The sequence below is a fragment of the Lagenorhynchus albirostris genome, chromosome 1, assembly GCF_949774975.1.
Source record: "Lagenorhynchus albirostris chromosome 1, mLagAlb1.1, whole genome shotgun sequence".
NCBI lineage: Eukaryota > Metazoa > Chordata > Mammalia > Artiodactyla > Delphinidae > Lagenorhynchus > Lagenorhynchus albirostris.
The window spans coordinates 168,424,779-168,446,875 of record NC_083095.1 but is presented as its reverse complement, the minus strand read 5'-3'; the positions used below and the strand labels follow the sequence as shown (position 1 = coordinate 168,446,875).

At 42.0% G+C, this 22,097-nt stretch overlaps 1 protein-coding gene across 1 annotated transcript in view; it reads left to right on the top strand.

Moving 5' to 3' along the window:
• SFMBT2 (Scm like with four mbt domains 2) overlaps nucleotides 1-22,097 on the top strand; it is a 208,357-nt gene that overhangs the window by 110,798 nt on the left and 75,462 nt on the right. The window contains exons 8-9 of the mRNA XM_060159924.1: nucleotides 17,565-17,666; nucleotides 21,801-21,948. Coding sequence (XP_060015907.1) covers nucleotides 17,565-17,666; nucleotides 21,801-21,948 — 250 coding nt within the window. The remainder of the gene's footprint in view (nucleotides 1-17,564; nucleotides 17,667-21,800; nucleotides 21,949-22,097) is intronic.

Here is a 22,097-nt window from a genome sequence, read left to right as displayed (position 1 = left end):
ACTATTTTTATGGAGTACATGAGAATTCTCCCTGTCCTCAATATTTTGTTTATAATTAATGGTTGCTTTTTAAAAAATAATTTGTTTTATATTGCAGTTTAGTTGGTTAACAATATTGTGTTAGTTTCAGGTGTACAGCAGAGTGATTCAGTTATACACACACATGTATTCTTTCTCAGATTCTTTTCCCATTTAGATTATGACAGAATATTGAGCAGAGTTCCCTGTGCTATACAGTAGTTGCTTTTAAGAGTAGATACTGAATATTTTCTATTTTTCACAGGGCCTACGGGATGTATGGAGTGGGCAATTAATACATAAAAATTAGCTGAATTGAAAATTCTGTGTTCTTAGAGCTTGTGAGACGCTTTTACAAATGTTTTCTTTTATTTCAATTTGACAGAAAAGAAAGGGGCAATTTTCTGAACCAGACTTTGTATGGAGGGAATATTTATACACTTAATTTTGAAATCCTGAGAACAACCACTATTAGTTTCCTAAGGCCGTTGTAATAACGTACCACAAACTGGATAGCTGGCAACAAGGGAAGTTTATTCTGTCATGGTTTTGGAGGCTAGAGGTAAACATCGAGGTGTGAGCAGGGCCACGCTCCCTCTGAAGGCTTTGAGGGAGACGTTGTCCCGTGAGTCTGTTCTCACTTCTGCAGAGGGTTGCCTGCAGTCCTTACCATTTCTTGGGTGTGACAGCAGACCTCCAATCTCTGCCTCTGTCCCCACGTGGCCTTCTCTCTACGTGTCTGTCCAAATTTCCCCCTTAGGGGCACTGGTCGTTTGATTGGGGCCTGTGCTAAGGCAGTGTGACCGCAGCTTAACTTGAGCGCATCTGCAGAGTCCCTGTTTCCAAATCAGGTCACATTCGCAGGTTCTGGGTGGATATGCCTTTTTTTTTAGGGGTTGCTGTTCCACCCAGTACAACCGCATTTCATGGATGTACAGTAATTTAAGAAACCACATAGTAATATTCTCTACCAAGTAATTCCACTTAAATGGAGGTAATTAAGTTCAGAAGCATTGCATGGGGCCATGGGATAAGGTTCAAGCTCTCTTAACAGTTGCTTCATTTTAATCAAAATGAGAGATTTATTGTCCTTAATTTGAGAGAACACTTTAAGTGACTTTTGGTTGCCATATTTTACTGAGAATTCTGACTTCCCTATTTGGAAAATGCAGGTAAATTTCAAAGCATATATTTAGAAGAAAAATAAGTAATTAATGAAATGAGTGCCAAAAAAAGGGGAAGGGATTAAAAAATATTTTTTGTTATTGAAACATGAATAATGAACCTTTTTTTCTTGTAAACCAGTCTCATTATTTAGAGACCCAGTAGACTTGCTGAGAATAATCCATATATCAATACTAATTTATTTGAGAAAAATATTTAGTATATATTCCTGCACTGCAAATCAGCAAGGTCTCTCACTAGCTTTCTTTTTTACTTATTATATTACCTTTGCAAGCCATCACATGATTAACTTATGACACATCCCACTGTCAAATAAAGTGAAATACCCCAATTTCAATAAAAGCTTTTTACTTTGTCTTCACAAAGGACTACTAGGGTGGGTTTCTCTCAGAGTTTGTTTCTGTCATGAAATGAAGTTAATACAGGGCTAATCCAGTTTTTTGACCAGGGATTTTTATACTGCTTCAGTTCTAATTCACTAAGTATTTACTACAATATAAGGAGTAGATGTGAGGTAATTTAGTTAAGTTTTAAAAATAGGGCCAAGGGAGACTAGACAATCAGAGTCGAACTATAATGAAGGTAGTATTTCATGTGCGAGGCGCTCATAAGCCTTTTATAATTACTGCTACTTTTCATTTTCTGCTGTTCTTGTAAATTGTAATCTTCATTTGTGACCCCTCTTGTTTGCAAATGTTAAGTTATAGAAGTTTCACTGACAACTCCTATATACATCAAAAAGACCTGCAAATAAGAAACAGCAGTTCCTAATTTGCCAGGTAATTGAAATACAGTACTTTCCCCTTAGAGGAATACAGATGTTCAGTCCAGGGAAAGCGGGGGCTTTTCAGTGCACCTCATTTGTGACTACACCTTGTAATTGCAAGGAAAGAACATTATTTGAAATGTCACTAAAATCGTCCTTCATTTTTACCCCTTAAAGTGAAGTTGTTTGAATTTTTGTTTCATTCATTCTGTTAACAAAATATTTAAAACCTTTGGTGTTTGAAATACCAAAGAAGCTATTTAGAGATTTGCAGAAGAGTCGAAGGAACTCTAAATAAAGCATTGAGCTGGGGCCATAAAGCTTGCATGCCTTCTATGTCGGGGTCCCTAGATCTGCCGCCAGGTTTGGTAATTCACTAGGACTCAAGGTTGTTATAATCATGGTTACAGTTTATTATAGTGAAAGACAGATGGCAAAATCAGCAAAGGGAAAAGTTTCATGGGGTGAATTCTGGAAACGCACACACACGCTTCCAAGAGTGGTCTCCCAGAGAAGTTGCCCAAGGCAACTTCTTAATTCCTCCCATAGCGTGTTGGGCCAACATGTGCTAGGGATGCTCATGAGAGACTCACTGCCCAGGGCTGTCACGGGGGGCCAGCTGTGTGGGTACCCATCTTGCCCAGCACGTACCCGTCTTCCAGACTCCCAGAGGAAAACTGGGGTGGGGGGGGTCAGTATAAACCATATGGTTGGTACAAACCATGTAGGCACAGTAGACCACTCTTACATTTAGGGAAGATTTCATGTCATTGTCGGGTTCAGTGTGTCAGCTGTGTCCCCATAGGCCAGCCAAGACCTGATCCTGGAAGCAGACCTTTCTCGGGCCTGCAGTCTCAGGCCTGCTACATGTGTTGGTTCTTCTCTTCACACCTCCATTCCGTCCCTTCACACAGTCTGTTGGCTCTACTTCACATTCCATCCGGAGTTCAGTCACCCTTCACTTTGTCCATCACCACTACCCTAGTGTAGGCTGTCATCCTCCCTGGACTCGTGCATTCATTTCAGAATTTATTTCTGGGCTTGTTACTCACTGCCCCTCTACAGTTTGTTCTTCCAAGAGCAGCCAGACAGATTCTTTTAAAACAAAATTCAGGTCATGTCACTCCATCGCTTATGTGGCTTCTGATCTGACTCAGGTGTGATGTGCCCTCTGAGCCGCTTTGCTGCGCGAGGTTCTCATACGCTCTGCTCCACCCGCCGGCTTCCTGCCGTCCGTCCAACACACTAAGTCCTCAGGCCTTTGCAGTGACGCTGCCTAGAAAGTGGTCCCTCTGGCTAATGCCTCAAGGCTTCTTCCCTCTCTTTCTTCAAGTCTCTGCTTAAAATTTAAAAAAGCACCCTCACCTCCGTCTCCCCACAGCCTGCTTGGCATTTATCCGCCCACATAGTCTGCATCAGTTTGCTTTCTCTGCGTCTGGTCTGTTTCTTCTTCCTGGAATGTACCCTCTGTGAAAGGAGATTGTTTATTTTCATGACTGCGCCACCCGGTGCCTTGAACAGTGCAGCCCGTCTTAAGCACTCAATACCCATTCTTGAGTAGGTTAGTGAAAAACTAAGTACAGATCTCAACTTAGAAAGTTAAAGGCTCAGGAGAGGTCGTCAGTACAGCTTGAATGAAGTTTAAGTCCCCGCGAGCGGTTCCGAATAACAGGGATGACTTTGTACAGAGAGGAAGCAAAGGGCTTGATGGGTCCTGTTTGGCGGGTTCAGTACCAAACTGGTACTTTCATGATCAGCTAAAAATACCCCAGGTCAGTTCTTGGCTCAGTGGAGGAAATAGTTGAGAGCCCCGAGAAGAAGATTAGGGATGAATTGAAATTAAGAAAACAGCTCAGCATAAAACTCCCCACGTTCTATGACACCCCATGGCAGGTGAGCTTACAGGGCCAATGTTTGCTTCTTGCTGGACGTGATCACAGAGTAGAGGGAATATTGCCTCCTGTATGTTGCCTGTGGGTTTTGTCTTTTCAAAGCATCTGGCCCTATGATCTCTCAGGGTCTTGACAATAACGTAGTGTCAGGTGCTACGGTGTATGGTGTATGTATTGTTTCCTCTTTAAACACGTAGATCAGTGGACACACAAGGAGCTTAAAGAACACCCTGGGGGGAACGTGTTAGTTTAGGGACAGACTTGGCCGTAAATGACAGGTTTCTGCCTTATGCTCCGTCTGTTTTTGCACTGCTGTGCATGCCTTCCTAATATCACACGCGATTCCTCTGATATGATTGTAGCTGTGAACGGATGGGATGCGGTTGGACGGTGATGACGTGATGCTTCCGGGTTATTTCCGTTTCATTGGAGGCTGAGGAGAGATGTGATTTTCAGTGAGACACGTACACCCACGATACTAGCTATGTTCCCTTCCATTGTTGCCTCCCTGACCAATTCCCCATCAATATCTGTGGCCAAGGTGGAGGCTATAGGGAGTCGAGGTTATGATAACTAAGGCTTTTACTTCATCAGGACTCACAGCAGGTAAAAAGTGTACCTGGTCCAGTACTTGGATAAAATACCCAGGCTCCTTTGACTTGGGTAGCGGTTGAATGGATCCAGAATTGTGTGTCTATAACTGATACGCATTAAAAGTGCCCTTGACATCTGTAAATAAAGGGCTTCCACTAATGGCAAAGCAGTAAGTTAAATTCAGCTTGCTTTGGTCTCGAGTGATTCCTGTCTCACTTGCTTCATTGCTTCTTGCTTTCCCCATAAGTCATGTTTAATAAACAGAAGGAAGGGGCCGCTGAGAGAAGGCTAATTGAGAAAAAAAGATGCTACATGTGACCATTATTATATTTTTACACAAACACATAAGGAAAGGCATTCCATGCACATATTTCTTCTCTGTTGAGAGTGTTCAGGCTGTGCTCATAATACACGGAACAGTCCACATCTGTTATTTCTTTAGCTCTTTTCAGCTTTGAATTATGTATCTGTTGGTGCATTCGTAGATTCAGCCTTTAGGAGAGAACTCCTTGTCTATTTTCGCATCTGAGACCTAGGTTACAGGCCAGAGAGAGAAGGTTAAGAGTGAAAAGCTTTCCTTTCTCATTCCATCTGGTCCAGCCAAATGAATTAGTCATCTGGTCCAGCCAAAGGGGTAAGAAAGGGTGTGAGCCGCTGTTACCATAGATTGTCAGGTTGCGGTTTCTATGACCGACTTTTGCTCTCTTTTGGTAGCTAAATACAGCAGCAATACAAAACTCGTAGCTGAGTTTGGCCTTCAGGCACTAGGATCCTTGGATTCTCCCAGAATTTGCTCGAGGCCCCCTATGTAGGGCCAGAACTTAATTTCTTGAGCATGACATTCCCTGTCCCGCCTGGCAGGGTGTCTGATACCAAATAATTTAGCAGTAAGTGTCTGTGTGACTCTTGGTTGCTATTTCCTTCTCACCAACTGAAACCCCAGTGGTTCTTTGAAAGAGAGTCTGTCTTAGACAGTAGGTCATGTTGTGACTGGACGGGTGGCTCGACCCCTGTATCCTGCTGGTGTCGCTGACCTGACTTCTGAGTTTCTGCCCAGCAGCTGGTCCCAGGCTGGCTTACCTCCAGCTCTGGCCCCGAACACCCAGACCTGGGAGCTTGCCCTCTGCCATTCCCTCGTTTGTCCTTCTCATCTCTTTAAAGACTTGGAGAGGTTTGTTAAAGTCTCTCGGGGATGGTGAATCGCAGAGATGTTCAGTTTGTGTCATGCCCATCCTTTGCCACTTTCAGAAACCAGAGGAGGGGCTTGTTTGTGTTATTTTTCATGTGCTCTGGGTTCTTGAACTGCAGCCCACGCATTACGTTAACTCAGAAAGCGCCACGGGGACATCATGTTTTTATGCATGTTGGAAAAAATCTGGTGAGACCTGCTAAAGAGGGCAACTTTGGTCCAACAGTAAAGGTAACGATGAAAATCGCAAAGGCCAGATGTATAAAGAGTTCACTCAACAATGGCTTGATTTCAGGGCCCCCTACACTGCTGCCTGCATCTGCTAGATAGCGACTTGCTTTTAATTCTAAACACTAAGAATTTAAAAATACAGTCCACTCTTAGTTATCTGAGCTGAGAGTTATCCTTCCCAAATGGCTTCTGTTGGCCCCTGATTATCCCGGCTCTCTCCAGTTCCTGGGTTTCAGGGAAAGCAAGATAATATTTGCATGAACTTCATGTCATGGGTGTTGGGATACGAGGAGGGGACATCGATCTCTTATTTATGAAGCAGATGCATTTCAAAGAGATTGTCATAGCATATTTTAATTTCTTCTAGATTTTCCATGCTACTCGCCATTAGTTAGAATAATTAAGAATTGATCATAATTCTTTTTTCTGTGGATGATTTGATAATAAATGATAGTATAGTTGTATGGAGGCAGGGTTTTTTTTCCCCTCAAAACACGGACAGATTATTTTTTTTTGTAGGTTAGGTCGTACTTTTTTTTTAAGATTTTTTTTTTTTTGATGTGGACCATTTTTTTTTTCGTCTTTATTTTTTGTTACAATATCACTTCTGTTTTGGTATTTTGGCCACGAGGCATGTGGGATCTTAGCTCCCCGACCAGGGATTGAATATGCACCCCCTGCATTGGAAGGCGAAGTCCTAAGCACTGGACTGCCAGGGAGGTCCCCTAGGTCATACTTTTAATCTCCATCTTTTCTTTCATGGATAGGCAGTTGTAAATTGCAGGATCTCAAGTAGGCAGATGGATGTAAAGAGAAGTTTAAGTTCATTCTGTCTACAGGGGTTTAAAATCTAACGGAAAATGAGGACCACATATGATGGGGCCCCAGCTACTGAACCTTCCGCATATTCCCTCCTGCCTGAGAAAGGCCCCCTGGTGCAGAGGTTTGTGTGAGCTGCAGGTGTAAATGAAAGTGTGGGAATCCTTCCGTCCTGCGAGTTCTCTCTTTCCTTCCGTGGGCAGCCAGTGTACAATGAATTTCCGTGTCAATGGCACAAAGTCAAGGGTAAGGTGAAACTCTGCCTCCTGTTTCTTCTCCAGCTCCATTTATAACCAGAAGAACCCACATAAACAAATCAGATAACCTTTTTTTTTAAACTGAAATTTTTATTGAGATAATTGTACATTCACATGCAGTTGTAAGACATAATACAGAGAGACCCCATATACCTACTCTTCACCCAGTTTTCCCCAATGGTGACATCTTGGGAAAAAAACACAGTTTTGCAGCCAGGATATTGACATTGATACAATCCATGATCTTACTCAGATGGCCCCAGTTTTACATGTGTTCATTTGTGTGTGTGTACTTTTTACAAATTTTTTATTTTATTTTATTAAAAAATTGTTTTGAAGTATGGTTGATTTACAGTGTTTCAGGTGTACAGCAAAGTGATCCAGTTATACATATATATTCTTTTTCAGAGTCTTTTCCGTTATAAGTTATTACAAGATATTGAATATGGTTCCCTGTGCTGTACAGTAGGTCCTTGTTGTTTACCTGTTTTATATACAGTAGCGTGTATATGTTAATCCCAAACTCCTAATTTATCCCTCCCCCTTTCCCCTTTGGTAACCGTAAGTTTGTTATCTATGTCTGTGAGTCTGTTTCAACAGATCACATAAACTTTTACATGAATAGATAATGTTCTGTGTTTAACATTAAATAAAAGGAATGGATGAGTTTAGAATAGTAGAAACCTGACTTAAAGCCCCCCCAGTATTTAAGAACATGTCATGCTTGGAGTCGGTGGAGGGATTTCCAGATTCCAACAGAATTACTTTTTGCCTAATTATCTTGGTTGTGCTCAGAGTAAGCACAAGCATACATGGCACACGTAACGCGCCTTTGCAAAGGAATTTGGAACATTTGATCACTTCCCTTGTGGTTTTGTACAAGTTAGTCCACTTGCTGGACCTTGGTTGTTTCTGAGCTTCCAGGGCTCCTGGGAGACTTCAGGTCCGTCAGCCAGGGGGGTGGTGAGCAGGGCGTGGCCGACGCGTCACAATTCCTCGTTCTCCTGTAGTAAGTTACACACCTTTGGGATATCTTTGGAATATACAGTATATTAACGTGCTCAGACCCTTCAGGATAGCGTACAGAATAAAAACGCAAATAAAGCCGTGAAGACTTCACCTGGACGCCCACATCATCCTCCAGTGGAAAGTCATTGCAGCGATGTCGACCGTCGCTTCAGTTGTTGAGCCCAGACAGGACGGAAGAAATGGTACCAGCCACTCCCCACACTTAATCTCATTATTCTCACGATAACCCGACATGCAGGTATTATTAGTCTTCCTGTAACTTGAGGAAAATCAGAGAAGCTAATCTGTCCTACCTCACACAGAGCCTATGGTGGAAGCAGGACCTAAATGAAAATCTTAACCGACTTTAGGCTTAACTGTATCTAAATCAGTGGTTCTCAACGGGGGAGGATCTGGTAGTTCTCTCAGTGTCTGGGGGCATTTTGATGATGACACAGAACTGGGAGAGATGCTACTGGCATCTGTGGGTAGAAGCTGGAGATGGACGGAACATCCTATGTGCACAGGACAGCCCCTACTAACAAGGCATCAGTTGCCCTAGGATGCCAGCAGTGCCCAGGTGGAGAAACCCTGGCTAGAGACTGGGTGCTTTTCTTACCAGGAGGTAGGTTGACCCACGGAAGGCAAGGGCAGCCGGGATTTGAGGACGATGCCTGAGATTTTCACTGTTCTTAGATCTGTGCCAGGCTGGCTGGCAGTTGGCACTTTCCCATTGGGAATCTTCTGCACCTGTGGCAGAAAGAACACAGATGGACGTAAGCCCCTGTGTTTCAGTAGCTCCTGCTGTGTCCAGAAAGGGCAGGACACAGAGTCAGCCTTGCCCATCACTGACTCTTCATTCTCCCTCTGAAAGCTGGATTCCACATGCGGGGAGACAGTTCAGGGCCATTGGCCTTGTTTCCATGACAACAGTTGAGTTGCATTGAGGGCTCTCAGTAGAAGGGAACACCCAGCAATAATTTTGTCAACGGCATCTGGCAGTGGGGTGTGAGGCTGGGGAAAAGCTAACCACCAGAGCCCCGACTGTGGGTTTCTTTAGCCCACAGCCCTCAGGCTGGACACGTGTGGAGATACCCTAGCTCATTAGGAGAGAAGTAACTAAGCTTAAGAACAGACAGTGTAATCACTGTTTACCTGTACCCACAGCATAGGCTCTGTTTTTTTCTCATAGTGGTGCTGTAAGTAAGGTTGAATTTCTTGCCACTTACAGTGCTTTTATGGTGCATAAGTATTAATGAAAGGCATCCTCATTGCCCCTTTTTTTTTTTTTTTTTTTGCGGTACGCGGGCCTCTCACTGTTGTGGCCTCTCCCGCCGTGGAGCACAGGCTCCGGACGCGCAGGCTCGGCGGCCATGGCTCACGGGCCCAGCTGCTCCGCGGCACGTGGGATCTTCCCAGACCGGGGCACGAACCCGTGTCCCCTGCATCGGCAGGTGGACTCTCAACCACTGCGCCACCAGGGAAGCCCTGCCCCTGTTGTTTTAAAACAACCAGTGTACCAGTTTTTGGACTTACTGTGGAAATAGTCCTGCTATAATCGCCTGTTATGAATTCTTGTGGTTCAGGTTGAAGTATATAGTACTACATTTTCTTACGACTATTTTTTAACTTGATTGAATGCGGGACTAGTTGATAAAATTGCTGTTTACAGCTGTAAGTAAAAAAATGGAAACGCTTATTAGTGTTCAGCTTATAGATGTTTTATTACCTTTTTGTTGTAAATATTTCATTGGCTGAGTTTAATTCAGTGCAATGGAATTGAAATATAATAATGCTATTGATTTAATAAATGCTGGCATCCTAATGTACATTTTTAGATGAAACTAATATAATGAGGGTAATTATCTAATGAACATGTGAGCACTAGGTCTTTCATAAAACAAAAAGAGGAACAGTATGATGAACTGCATTGGATTTTTTTTTTAGCATAACATAGCATGCTGATATGAGTAAAGGAATTAAAGCCTAGGTCATTATATATTGATTTGAATGTAGTACTAAGTAAAACCTTCCTCTGACTTTTCTGAAGCCTGTTCTTGGAAATTATGCAAATTAATTGAAGCCTTTGAAAAGATGCCTATGCAATGTATGAGGTCCCTACGGACCAAAAACTGGCATGTTGGAACTGAAAAAATTATATCGTGCAGTGTTTTTGTGTATGATGCGCTCAAAAATTTTAGTACTTAAAAAAAATGTGGAGGGGTGTTGAATTGCATTATCAGTTTTTTTGTCCATTTTTTTTCATATCAACATAAGCAAAAAGAAAGAACCGGCGGATTAAAGATTGAGGATCAGATGGCCACCATTAAGGAAATTCCTGGAGCATTTGATTGTGGAACTCAGGCTGTAAGAATTAGGTTTCTGCACAGGAAATGAGGCACTGCTTTTCTTACATGAAAATCCTCACCAAGTGCATTTTAATTGTGTTGTGTTAATTAGTTTGAACTCCCTCTCTCCTGTGCCACATTCTTCATATTTTTATATCGTGTGGGGTGTATTTATCCCATGAAGCAGGACTGGCAAGAAGCATCAGCTGTCTTGGGAGTCTGTGATCAGCACATACTAAATCGTAAGACCGTAATTGGCAATGCTTCCAGGCTCTAAAGTAGACGGAGAGCAGTGGGTTAAGATCCAGGAGGCATTTGAGAGATGAGTTGAACCTAAGATGATCGAATGTTCTTTCTTTTTCCTTGTCTTTTGTCTCTCAATTAGTAATACCTTCTCCTCCTTCCATAGATTAATACTCTGTCACTTATCTGTTTCATAGAGAACCTCAGTATTTACCCTGAAGCTTCGTCATTCTGCCAATGACCAATATTAAGGCAGCTCTGTACAGTAGTGTTTCTTAAAGAGCGATGCTTGATTCTTCCAGAGTCAGGTTGTGCTTTCTTCCCAGGGCTGGTAGTCCCTTCAGAGGCACTTAGGGGACCAGTGAGTACCTGGGGATGCTCTGAGGTTGTCTGATGTCCTCTGTCTCACATGTGAAATAAAGTGGGACACCAGCCAAGCTGTAAAGGCAGAACAACCAGGTATGTTGTGTTTTGTCCAGACTTCTTTTGCCAGCGTTGTACATCTATTTATCACATCTCTGTCATTTTCTACTAAATTTCAAGCTTCTCGATGTCGGGAACCACATCTTCCTCTTTTTTTTCTTCATTCAGTACACAGGTTAGTGCTTAACATAGAGTATTGAAAGATACCACTGGCAGGTTGAGACTCATGGGGACTTTGCAGCTGGGGACGTTTACTAGATGAACCACATTTATCAGGTAAACCTGTCTGGGTTAACATTGATAATGTTATGAGAGATAGGTATCGATGATGGATAACTTGTAGAGCACCATAGGCATTTACTGGACACATTTTTTAAATCTTTGTGGCTTAAAGAACACGAAAGCAGTTAGTAAAAATATAATGGTTCATTGTTGATAAAGACTGATTGATTTTATATATAAACATTGGGAGGTAATTTTAGTGTCAAAATTTTCTCTCTGACGGTTTTTTCATAAACCATTGAAAAGTGCTGTGAATTGACAGCAGAAATTGGAGGTTTTCAGTAAGTGGTCGGTATTAATAGCTATCACTTTTTAACTTGGCAATATCTGTCTTTGAGAGCATCTTAGGAGCTTATAGGTTATAAGGGTTTTGTTTGTTTGTTTGTTTACCATTAGCAATAAAAAACGCAAAGATCCATTTTGGTCTTTGCTTCCTGGTCTGGGCCATAACCTGATAACTGATCACACACAACTAGGTAATCTGATGGCTAGATCATGTACTTAGCGTCAGACCACATGGATTTGAGTCCTGGCTCCTCTTTTTAGCTGTGTGTTCTTGCTTAGGTAACTTAACTTCTCTGTGCCTTAGTTTCCTCTCTAAGATGGATCCTACCCCATAGTCTGTTGTGAGGGGAAAATAATAATACAAGGGAAGTGCTCACAAGTATTTACAGTGTGTTCATTGCTGTTACTCTTTCTACCGGCTTGAATATTATAAACCAAACCAAGCTACTCTCAGTGCAGTCAGTGTATCTTAGTCGGAGTGAGTGAAAGCTCCGTGGGGTCAGGAGAGAAGAAAGCTGATGAAATTCGTGTGGATTACGGAAGTTGATGTGTATATAATCTCTTTTACATTGTCATTCGACTGAAAATAAGGTTCCCTGAAGAGTAATTGTTAAGGTAGGCTAGTAAGACAGCCCTCCAATAAAATGAATGGTATTTTTACTTCTGATCAATTTGAAACTACTTCAGGGCAAAAATAAAATGTGTAGCCGTGAATGTAGATGGGAATGACATTGCCAGCCTGTCTTAAGGAGTTTTTCAGTAAACAGTTTAACTGGACTCCAGTTCATTTGAATAAACAGTATCTCGTGAATGTGACAGGCACGTTTGTAAATGTCCTGAGGATTTACTGCTCACTCCTGATCTCAGGAATAACATCATTCTTGATCCAATAATTTAGAGGTGTGAAGGATTCTCTAGAGCTTTGCAAAGGCCAGAATGTATCTTTCAACCCACAGTGAATTTCCCATCATCTCTCAGTAGATAATCGGTTTTGTGAATCATTTCAGGAACCAGGAACTCTCTCTCTGTCTCTCTGTCTCTGTCTCTGTCTCCCTCTCCCCACTTAGAATTGAGAATGATTAGCTGGTGTTTGTAAATGAATGCATGTACTCTGACTGCATTAACAGCCTGAAGTAAATGGTCTAGTAGGGATACATTTGTTTTTCAATGAGAATATCTTATATACTATGTACCCTTTCTTATATACTAATATGGCTGTACATTTATACACACAAAGAGCTCAGATGGTCTGTGTGTTGGCTTATTTAGAAATTGACTGGTGTTGAATTTTTTATCATAAAAATCTGTTTGTTGGGAGTGCTGAATGACTCCTTGTGCCTCTGAAATCAGACTCAAAAGCCTCAATCCAGTATCTTAAGACCCAGGCTCCCTAACTAAATGTACAGTTCCACCTTCTCAGAATCTTTTCTTCGTCATTCTAAGTCTCATGCTTTTTATATTCAAAATTAAGTTTCACTCCTTTAAATCCCTGGACTGCCGTCATCTTGGTGGTTATAATATTTTGAAGCTACAAGTAAAAATAGTGTTTGTTCTGAAATTTTTTCTAAACCTGGGTCTTCCATGGCTGTTCTTCATGTCTTCTCCCTTTCGACAAATGCAGTGTTTGTGTGTATTCTGTGAATCACCTAGTGGCACGGTGTGTGGAACCCCAGGGGTTTCTAATGAATGCCAAACGAGTGAACGAACGAATGACAGAATATAGAATCAGAATGGATGTCAGGAAATCTAGTTTTTGATGTTTCTCCAGCTTAATTCAATAATTATGTCTGGGCATCTTCCTCGGATGAACTGCATAACGTAAATGAGAGGGTTTGGCATTGACTGGAAAATATTGCATGTACTACATGGCTAACAGTCATGTGTTTGAAAGATTTCAGAAATCTAATGGGCAAGCCCTTTTAGAAAATACTGCCCTTCCTCTCGAGTTCAAAGTTTCTGGCATTACCATTCATGAATAACATAAATATTGGAGTAGCAGATTTATAATCATAATCAAACTCATAATCATTATGGTCTTTGCTCTTGGATTTAAAAATTTTTCATTTTGTTGACTTGCTTTCGAACCTAGTGGGACTTGTACACATTATTACCAGTTTTCTTTTTTTTTTCCTTTTAAATGCTGATTAAAAAGTGACCTTAAAAAAAAAAAAAAGTGACCTTAAGAAAATGGAAGTTAGGGCTGGGGCTAAAGGGATGTATTTTATAGTTTTCAAGTTCCTTTCTGAAATTTGGAGAGGTTTAATGAGGTGTAACAGGTAGACATGGATATTTGAGACCAAAATATAAAAACCAATGTGTGTATGCAGCTGCCTCTCAAAGTGTCCGGCTCCTTTTTCAGTATATTAAACAAGAGAGTTGAAGAGTTTTCACATAGTTTGGAACAAAAACAGATGCATTTTCGCAAGTAAGAAATTTGTGTGCTTACAACTGAAACCTCGTAGAAATAATTTAAGGAGTAGGAAATCTGAGCCATGATTCGCAAGGGAAAACTTGTTTCTAAACCTTCGTTCACTAAGCATTATTTTTAAACTGTTTAATATTTGAATGTCATCAGGACAGAACATTGTCAACAATATTTTAATTGTTTAAAAATATGTCAAACATTTTATTTTCACCCCACATGTGGCCATGGATGATTTTGAGGTGGGTGGTATTTCTTATGTATGAGCAGAGGGAGAGATTCTCAGAGGTTGACAAGGGAGCACAGGGACATCTATGAAGAAGGAAGAAAAAAGGACCTAGAGGTACTGTTTGATGCAGGGTGCGCTGGAATCATTAATGATAAGCATTTATAACAGAGTCCACAGCCTTGAAAAGAGAAAGTTATCTGAGGACCAGATTGCTGTCCTAAGCTTGTACGCTTTATTTCTAAGGAAAGGCAGGTCCCACTAGACAACTGTGAATCAAGTAAGGCAGCAGGTAAAGGACAATCATTAGTGTAGGGTGGGGTTCCTGGGGGCTTTAGGGTTTCCAGCCCAGCATTGGGAGCTGTGATTGAGCAACCTTCTGGCAGAGATATGAGATGGGTGTAGACTTAGCTAAAGACTTCAAGTCAGTGGTCAAGGTCACAGTGAGAGCCTGGGATATAGAAAGTGCCTGGGGGTTATGGGTCAACCCTACTTAGAAAGCTGGCTCTACTCAGAGTGCAGAGGGAGGGACAAAAGTGTGTGGGTCAAAGAGTGGGCACACAGTCTGAAATCAAGAGGGGATTCGGACGGTGGGTAGACCAGAAGCCCAGAATGCTGTCAGGACAGCCCTACAGCAGAAACGAAAGGAGAAGCAAATGGGAGAGCAGGTGAGAGATCAAAATTGCAAGCAGAGCCCTAGTGTTAGAGGCAGCCAGGGAACAGGCACGAGTTTCCTGTTATTGGTGAACCGCATCTCAAGAACGTTTACCCTTGTAGCTGTGAGTAATGGGAGAGACACTGCAGCAAGGAAGGACATTGCTAGCGAGGGAAACGGAAGAACTTCCATGAAACTAGTACATTCATCTTGCCCATTTATCATAGCTACACATGTCATTAGTGCCTGAGGACATTTATGTAATACCAAATAGTATCATAACGACTGCTTGATAAACTTGTTGAATACATTCAGGCAACGTTTTATGGTATGTCTTAATTTTAGAATAATTCCTCTTTTCAGAAGGTTAAAGGCTTTTGTGCCTGAAATGGAAAAAATATTTATCTGCAAAATCCACTTATGTGGGCTTCCCTGGTGGCGCAGTGGTTGAGAGTCCGCCTGCCGATGCAGGGGACGCGGGTTCGTGCCCCGGTCCGGGAAGATCCCACATGCCACGGAGCGGCTGGGCCCGTGAGCCATGGCCGCTGAGCCTGCGCGTCCGGAGCCTGTGCTCCGCAACGGGAGAGGCCACAACAGTGAGAGGCCCGCGTACCACCAAAAAAAAAAAAAAAAAAAAAAAAAAAAAAAAAAAAATAATCCACTTATGTGATTCAGTTCTTACTGATAGATACTGGGGTGCGTTGATGTTTGCTGAGAGCATTAACTTTTAATCTTTTCTTTCAGTCATTTTGGGTTTCCTACTTTTGTATTAACACATGTGGTTTCTGGCTCTGCCTTGGTGTTTGGGGTGATGTGTGTTGATTTGCATTAAATCTCTATGCTGTTTCTTCTGATTCCTTTTCCAAGCCACCTTTAAAAGTAAATGCCTTATTTTCAGTAATAAAAAAAGGAAATCATCTCCTGTACCTAAGAATATTTTTTAATCAAGTGATGATTGTTAAGTTCAATGAGTTTTTGTCATGTAAGTCCTTGCCCACGGAGCACATCACCTTCCTCGTTCTGAGCAACCCCCTCCCTGCACGAGGCACCTTGTGCTCGAGCCAGACCCAGCATTTATTGCTCACCCGCTGGGTACAGAGACTTGCAGGCAGCTGTGGTCACATGAGAAATGACAGGTCCTTGTGGTTCCATAGGCATTTACCTTCTGTACCTGCTTTGGTAAAGCAAAGCGGTGGTGGTGAGTTTAATAAGTGGATCTGGTGTCATACACTGTCCTGTTCTGATCAGCTTTTGTGGGAGGGGCAGGCACAGCCCTGTGGGCTCTGCACGGTCCTCAGAGTTGGGTGTATTTAGAATGGCATCCTTGAATTAATGAAAAATCCACTTTAGGTTCCACATAGAGGCAATATCGTATGATATTTGTCTTTGTCTGACTTACTTCACTTAGTATGATCATGTCTGAGTCCATCCATGTTGCTGCAAATGACATTATTTCATTTTTTATGGCTGAGTAATATTCCATCATATATATTTATACACACACACACCATATTTACGAAAGAGAAATAGAGTCACAGACGTAGAAAACAAACTTAGGGTTACCAGAGTGGGGGCTGGATAAATTAAGAGTTTGGGATTAAAATATACACACAACTGTATGTAAAATAGATAACCAACAAGGACCTACTGTGTAGCACAGGGAACTCTACTCAATATCTTGTAATAATCTATAATGGAAAAAAAATCTGAAAAAGAATATATGTATGCATGTATAACTGAATCACTTTGCTGTACACCTGAAACTTAACATCGTAAATCAACTATATTTCAATAAAAATTTTTTAAAAATCCACTTTACATTGGCAGATAAAAGAAAGTCATAGATCCCCAGATATTTTTGTACTTCTCACCCAATTGATGTATTTAGAAACAGGAGGATTTACTTGCAGCTATTATTTCCTCAGGGACAGGCTGCAGAGACATTTATTTATCCACTACTGTTTATACAGACTGTGAGTTATGAGGTGACCTTCATCTCTGCAAGATAAATCCTGGTGTCCAGAGTCCCGCCAGCCTCATCTGTTGCTGTGTAGCTGAAGTGGTTATTGAAATTTGTTTTCTTGAGAAGGCAGGAAGGCTCCACTCACACACATAAGGTTGCTGTGAATTGTCTATAAAACTGCCAGGCACCTATTAAACAGGGGGTGTAGCTCATCTTTATAGAGCAGGAGACGGGTTCTGATTGGGCACAGGGCTGTTTTGGAGTCTTCTATACCCACATGTCCAAGGACCAGTATCAGTACCAGTAACTGATAACCTCAGTGCTCTTCAACACAGAAGACAAGCTGTATCCCCCAAAAGATCCTCCCCGAAGCCTGGAAGTAACTCCAGTAGCAAGAGGCCGTGTTTTCTGAGGAGGCCCCTGCCGTGTTTTAGATGACTGATGGCTTCTATTACTCTGCCGAGCTCTCCTGATGGCCCCTAGGAAGATCAAAGCTGTGCGGTGTGAATTTTTTTTGCTTAGTATAAGTTTAAGCCTGGCCACCAAGGCTTGTTTCTCCCTTGGAAAGGCAATTTAGCCTGCAGAAAATAATTAAATCCGTGATATCTTGCCATAATTAGAAATCTGAAATGGGGGAGGGTTAATGATTTCAATCCGATTTCAGTTGCCCACTAAAACGATCAAGGAAAGCATCCAGACAGTTACTAAATTAGCTTACAATACCATTGCGTTTAATATTTTCGTTCTTTTCCCCGTAGGACCATGCAGATTTGAGAAGCCATTTTTTCACAGTTGGGATGAAGCTAGAAACAGTGAACGTGAGGGAGCCCTTTCACATCTGTCCTGCATCAGTGACCAAGGTGAGGTCCCTCCCTTGCTTTTCACCTCCATCTCCGTAGTGGATCCAGTAAGTCTTTCTACTCCAAGCCAACCAGAGGAAATAGGCTCGTGTGGGGATCTGTGGTGACGCAAGTAAACCCAAGGAGGAGGGCCTCCTCTCCAGTACAGTGCTGTCTCAAGCTCCCTTTTTGTCACTGATACCCGAGTGAGTGTGATCAGATGCCTCCTCTTGCAATGGGTGGGGTGAACTTCACTTGTCCTCCGATAGTACAGGATGCAGACGCTCGTGTCCTGCAGAGACTTGGAGGAAGATTCAGATGCTCGACTGTGAGTTCACAGCAGTGAACTCAGCCACTGAATAGGTGGCACCTCCTCTTACTAACCACAGTGACATGGAAACTGCCATTTGTCCCTGTGCTCGTGAGAAGAAACCGCTGATGAGTTTGTAATCTTTGTAATAGTAACTTGCTTCTCCTGCTGCACTGATCATATTTCATATGATCTATTTTGCAAATACTTGGAAATGGTGAAAAGCAAGTTCCCGTCTCCAGGGTATTAGCACCTCGCTTCCTTTCTCTCATCTGCTTTCATTGACTAAAGGAAAAGTCATACGTCTAATGTTCGTAGATTTAAAATGAAAGTACCGTTTCACGCAAAGACATTTTTATTATGGCCTTGATAGTCTTTTAAGATTATAATTTCCCTTCCGCATCAAAGAAATCTCAACAAAGTTACCAATCATAACATACAAAGTACGTGTTTCTACCTTAAAAAAATATATATGCATATACATGCATACACACACACATACCATTTATGTCCTGTTAATGGCGCGAGAAACCAACAAACTAAGATTCTTAGCCAACATGTGTTTTACTTAACGGCCTTCCGTGCATTTCCTGGGGTTCAAAAGTCAATTCCATTTTAATTTCTTTTTCTGAAGGAGACGGGATTGTTAATGTGGTGATTAATAGTATGAAGTTATTTGAGTCATGCTTTTTTATTTATGATTTTATTCAAGATTTGGTAAAATTTGAGAAATTGGTGATCATGTATTACAGAATATGGGAAATGGTTATAATGAAACGTCCTTTTGTTCTTTGCTAAGGATTTTTTTCTTTAGTGAACATAAATTATTTTGTAACTGTTAAAACAATTTATTTCAAGGATAGCTGCGTAGAACAAATAATGACTTATGCTTTGAATGATCATCTCGGGTTGAAGTGCCTGCTCTCACTGTTCATACACCATTCCTTTATAACCTTTTTATTTGAAATGGCTTTTAGGGTTCTTATTGTGTGTTCTGGTAGTTGGCACATTTTTCTAGAACTAAGGAGTGATACCTTGTTGAACCCTGGCCGGAATTCCTCTTTGTCCCAATCAGGTGATTCGGTAATGCCAGCTGCCCATTTATCTGGGTATGTGTCCTCCTCTTCTCATTCTAATAGGCCGTGGTGTCATCTTCACCTGGTGTTTATAAAATAAACCAAACCGAGGTGCAGTCTGTCAGTGGTCGACACTCACATTTTTCTACCTTTAAATAATTGCAATACATAATGTTAGAATGTGACATCCTAATTATCATCAGTTTCAGCCCAGATATCTTCATCTCATTAAATAGACTTCCAGGGACAGTAGTTTGGTTTTCACAAAAAAGAATCTTCTCTCTAAATACATGTCATTGGAGGTTGGGGGTGAGGAGGTATTTTCTCTGGTTTTTAAGTCACTTTTCATTTTATTTTTTCTGACCCTTTGTACCTAAGATGAAATACCTAAGTCGGGCTTCCCTGGTGGCGCAGTGGTTGAGAGTCCGCCTGCCGATGCAGGGGACACAGGTTCGTGCCCCGGTCCGGGAGGATCCCACATGCCGCGGAGCAGCTGGGCCGTGAGCCATGGCCGCTGAGCCTGTGCGTCCGGAGCCTGTGCTCCGCAACGGGAGAGGCCACAAAAAAAAATACTTAAGTCGTTCTGTTTCACATTTATCCTTCTTCCTTCTCTTACTGGCCGTGTACTGCTGCCTCTTAGAACTTGGGTCGGCACCTCCCCAGGCACAGGACTCGCCTACAGGTCATGAAGTAGTAGAATATTCTTAATGTAGAAGCTGTTTATAATTAAATTTATTTCTCTTAACATTGGAAAAGGTTTTAGAATATTACGTTTGAGACTATAACACACTGTGCTGTGAAGTACTCATCCTAATGAAAATTTCATTTGTATCTTCCTTGGGGCTTTTCTTCATGGCGCAACTGTTGAGGAAATAAATAACAAATGGACAAGAAGGCAGAGAAGCACATAGCAGATTCAGTATTAAATGACCAACCTTTGGCCCTACAGGGGGACTATGTTGGCGTGACGGGGAGAATATCACCTGTGTATGTGAGATGCATGGTTTAGACAAAGTTTCCTGGAATTTGACACGTGTTGGGTTCTGTTTCTAGGTCTGCTCGCTCTGAGCTGCACAGTCTTGGGCAAGTTGGCTAACTGCTCTGGGCTTTGATTCTGAGGCCTGTGGTTCTGGACCAGATGGACCAGTGTCTCTGAACCATTTGGGACCATGAACCCTGATGGATTTGAGGGAACTTAATTTAGCTTTTCCTCTGAAATGTGTGCACAGGAACGTGCATCTTAATAGGCTTGGAGGTTCCTTAGTGCCTGTTCTCACACAGTTCAGCTTTGCTAAGGGATCCTGCCTCCAGAGCTATATGATACATCTCTGTGTGAGCATGTGTGTGCGTGTATGCATGAGGGTCTAGATCACATTAATTTAACAAATACTTACTGAGCATTTGTAGACACTGTTCTGGATGCTGGAAACATAAAGTCCCTGCTCTTACAGAGCTTATATTTTGATGGCGGGGGGAGACAGACAAGAAATAAAATTAATAAGGAAATAAAGTATGTTAAATGCTAAGGAGAAAGGGGCATCAGGGAAAGGACCTCTAGGGTGTTGGAGTGGAAGGAAGGAAGATGTGATTTTAATTCAGGCTACCAGGAACGGCCTCCCTGAGAAGGGGAAGCTTGATCCTTTGCTCCTTAAAGGCTGTTTCCAAAAGCAAATCTCAGGCAGCAGATTTCTAACGAGTTACTGGAGTTATAACATCAAGAAGAACAGAAGTCAGTTCACTCTTCCTGCGTAGCTTTGAACCAGGTTGCTTCCACAAAGTGTTTTGTAAACCAAGGAGCCAGGAATCAGAGCTTAGTAAGAGGGTTAAGTTTCCTAAGAAAGACTGGTTTATGTCTGCTGAGTTGGGAAAGCGATTTTTTGCCTCTGGCCTGTTTTACATTCTACATTCTTTAAATCCATCATGCTTTTCAGTGTGGCTGTCCACCTGATTTTTGCACTCTGCTTTTTCCATCAGCATGTCTTGTTCTATTTCTTTTCCTCATTGACATTTTTCCTTATACTCAAGTAGATGTTCAACCAGTTCCTACGTACAAAGCGTTTGCTATGCATTGTGGGAATATCTTGATGAGTAGCAAACAGGAGGCTGTCCTCAAAGGACTTGAGGTCTATTGGGAGAGATAGATGTGGTATCAGACCACAGGAGGGAATGAGGATTTTCGGTTCAGAGGTTCACGTCTGATGCTGTGTACCAGAACACAGAGTGAGGCGGGGGCGGGTGGGGGGGGGGGCGTTCCAGCAGTAGTGGCTTTGGGGACACATCTTGAAAAATACACGGACAGTGGAGTGGGCTATTTAGACTTGTGAGAATACTGAGTAAGGACACGCCCGGTGTGAGTGATTTCCTCTTGGGTTGGGGGGATGGGACGCAAGGTGAGGCTAGACATCTCTGAGCCAGAGGGTGGAGATGGTCCCATCTTGGCTAGGGTTTGTCTGTCTGTCTTGTTTTCTAGCTTGTTTTTTCTCTGACTTTGGCTGTTGGTTTACTTCTATAAAGTCATGCTGATGTTTTTCCTTCTCTGTCTCCGACATAATTCTGGTTTGTTTACTTTCCATCAATACGACCACAATGATCAACTAACTTTTTTGCAACTGGCCCACTTTCGTAATAATACACTGAAATTCCAGTTTGTGCTGTGGTCATTGGGATGAAATACGCTTACTGCATTTGGAAGCTGTGCCACTATTTCTTACGAGTCTTACATGTTAATCTCAAGGAATTAACCCCAGGCTCTATCGTCTTTTCTTTCAGGTTTTTAACAATCGTTTTTTTCAAGTGACTATTGATGACCTCAGACCAGAACCTAGTAAACTCTCGATGCTGTGCCACGCGGATTCTTTGGGGATTTTACCAGTACAGTGGTGCCTTAAAAACGGAGTCAATCTCACACCTCCCAAAGGTTTGTATTCTGTGAAAATTTACAGGGTTTGGGTGATTCAGGAGGGCGTCGTATCGTCACTGAAGTGATGCTTCTGTTAATCTGGAGAAGTTTACGCTGTAAAGATTTTAGATGTAGTGAGAAAGTAGTTTGTTTCATGGTTAGCCTGA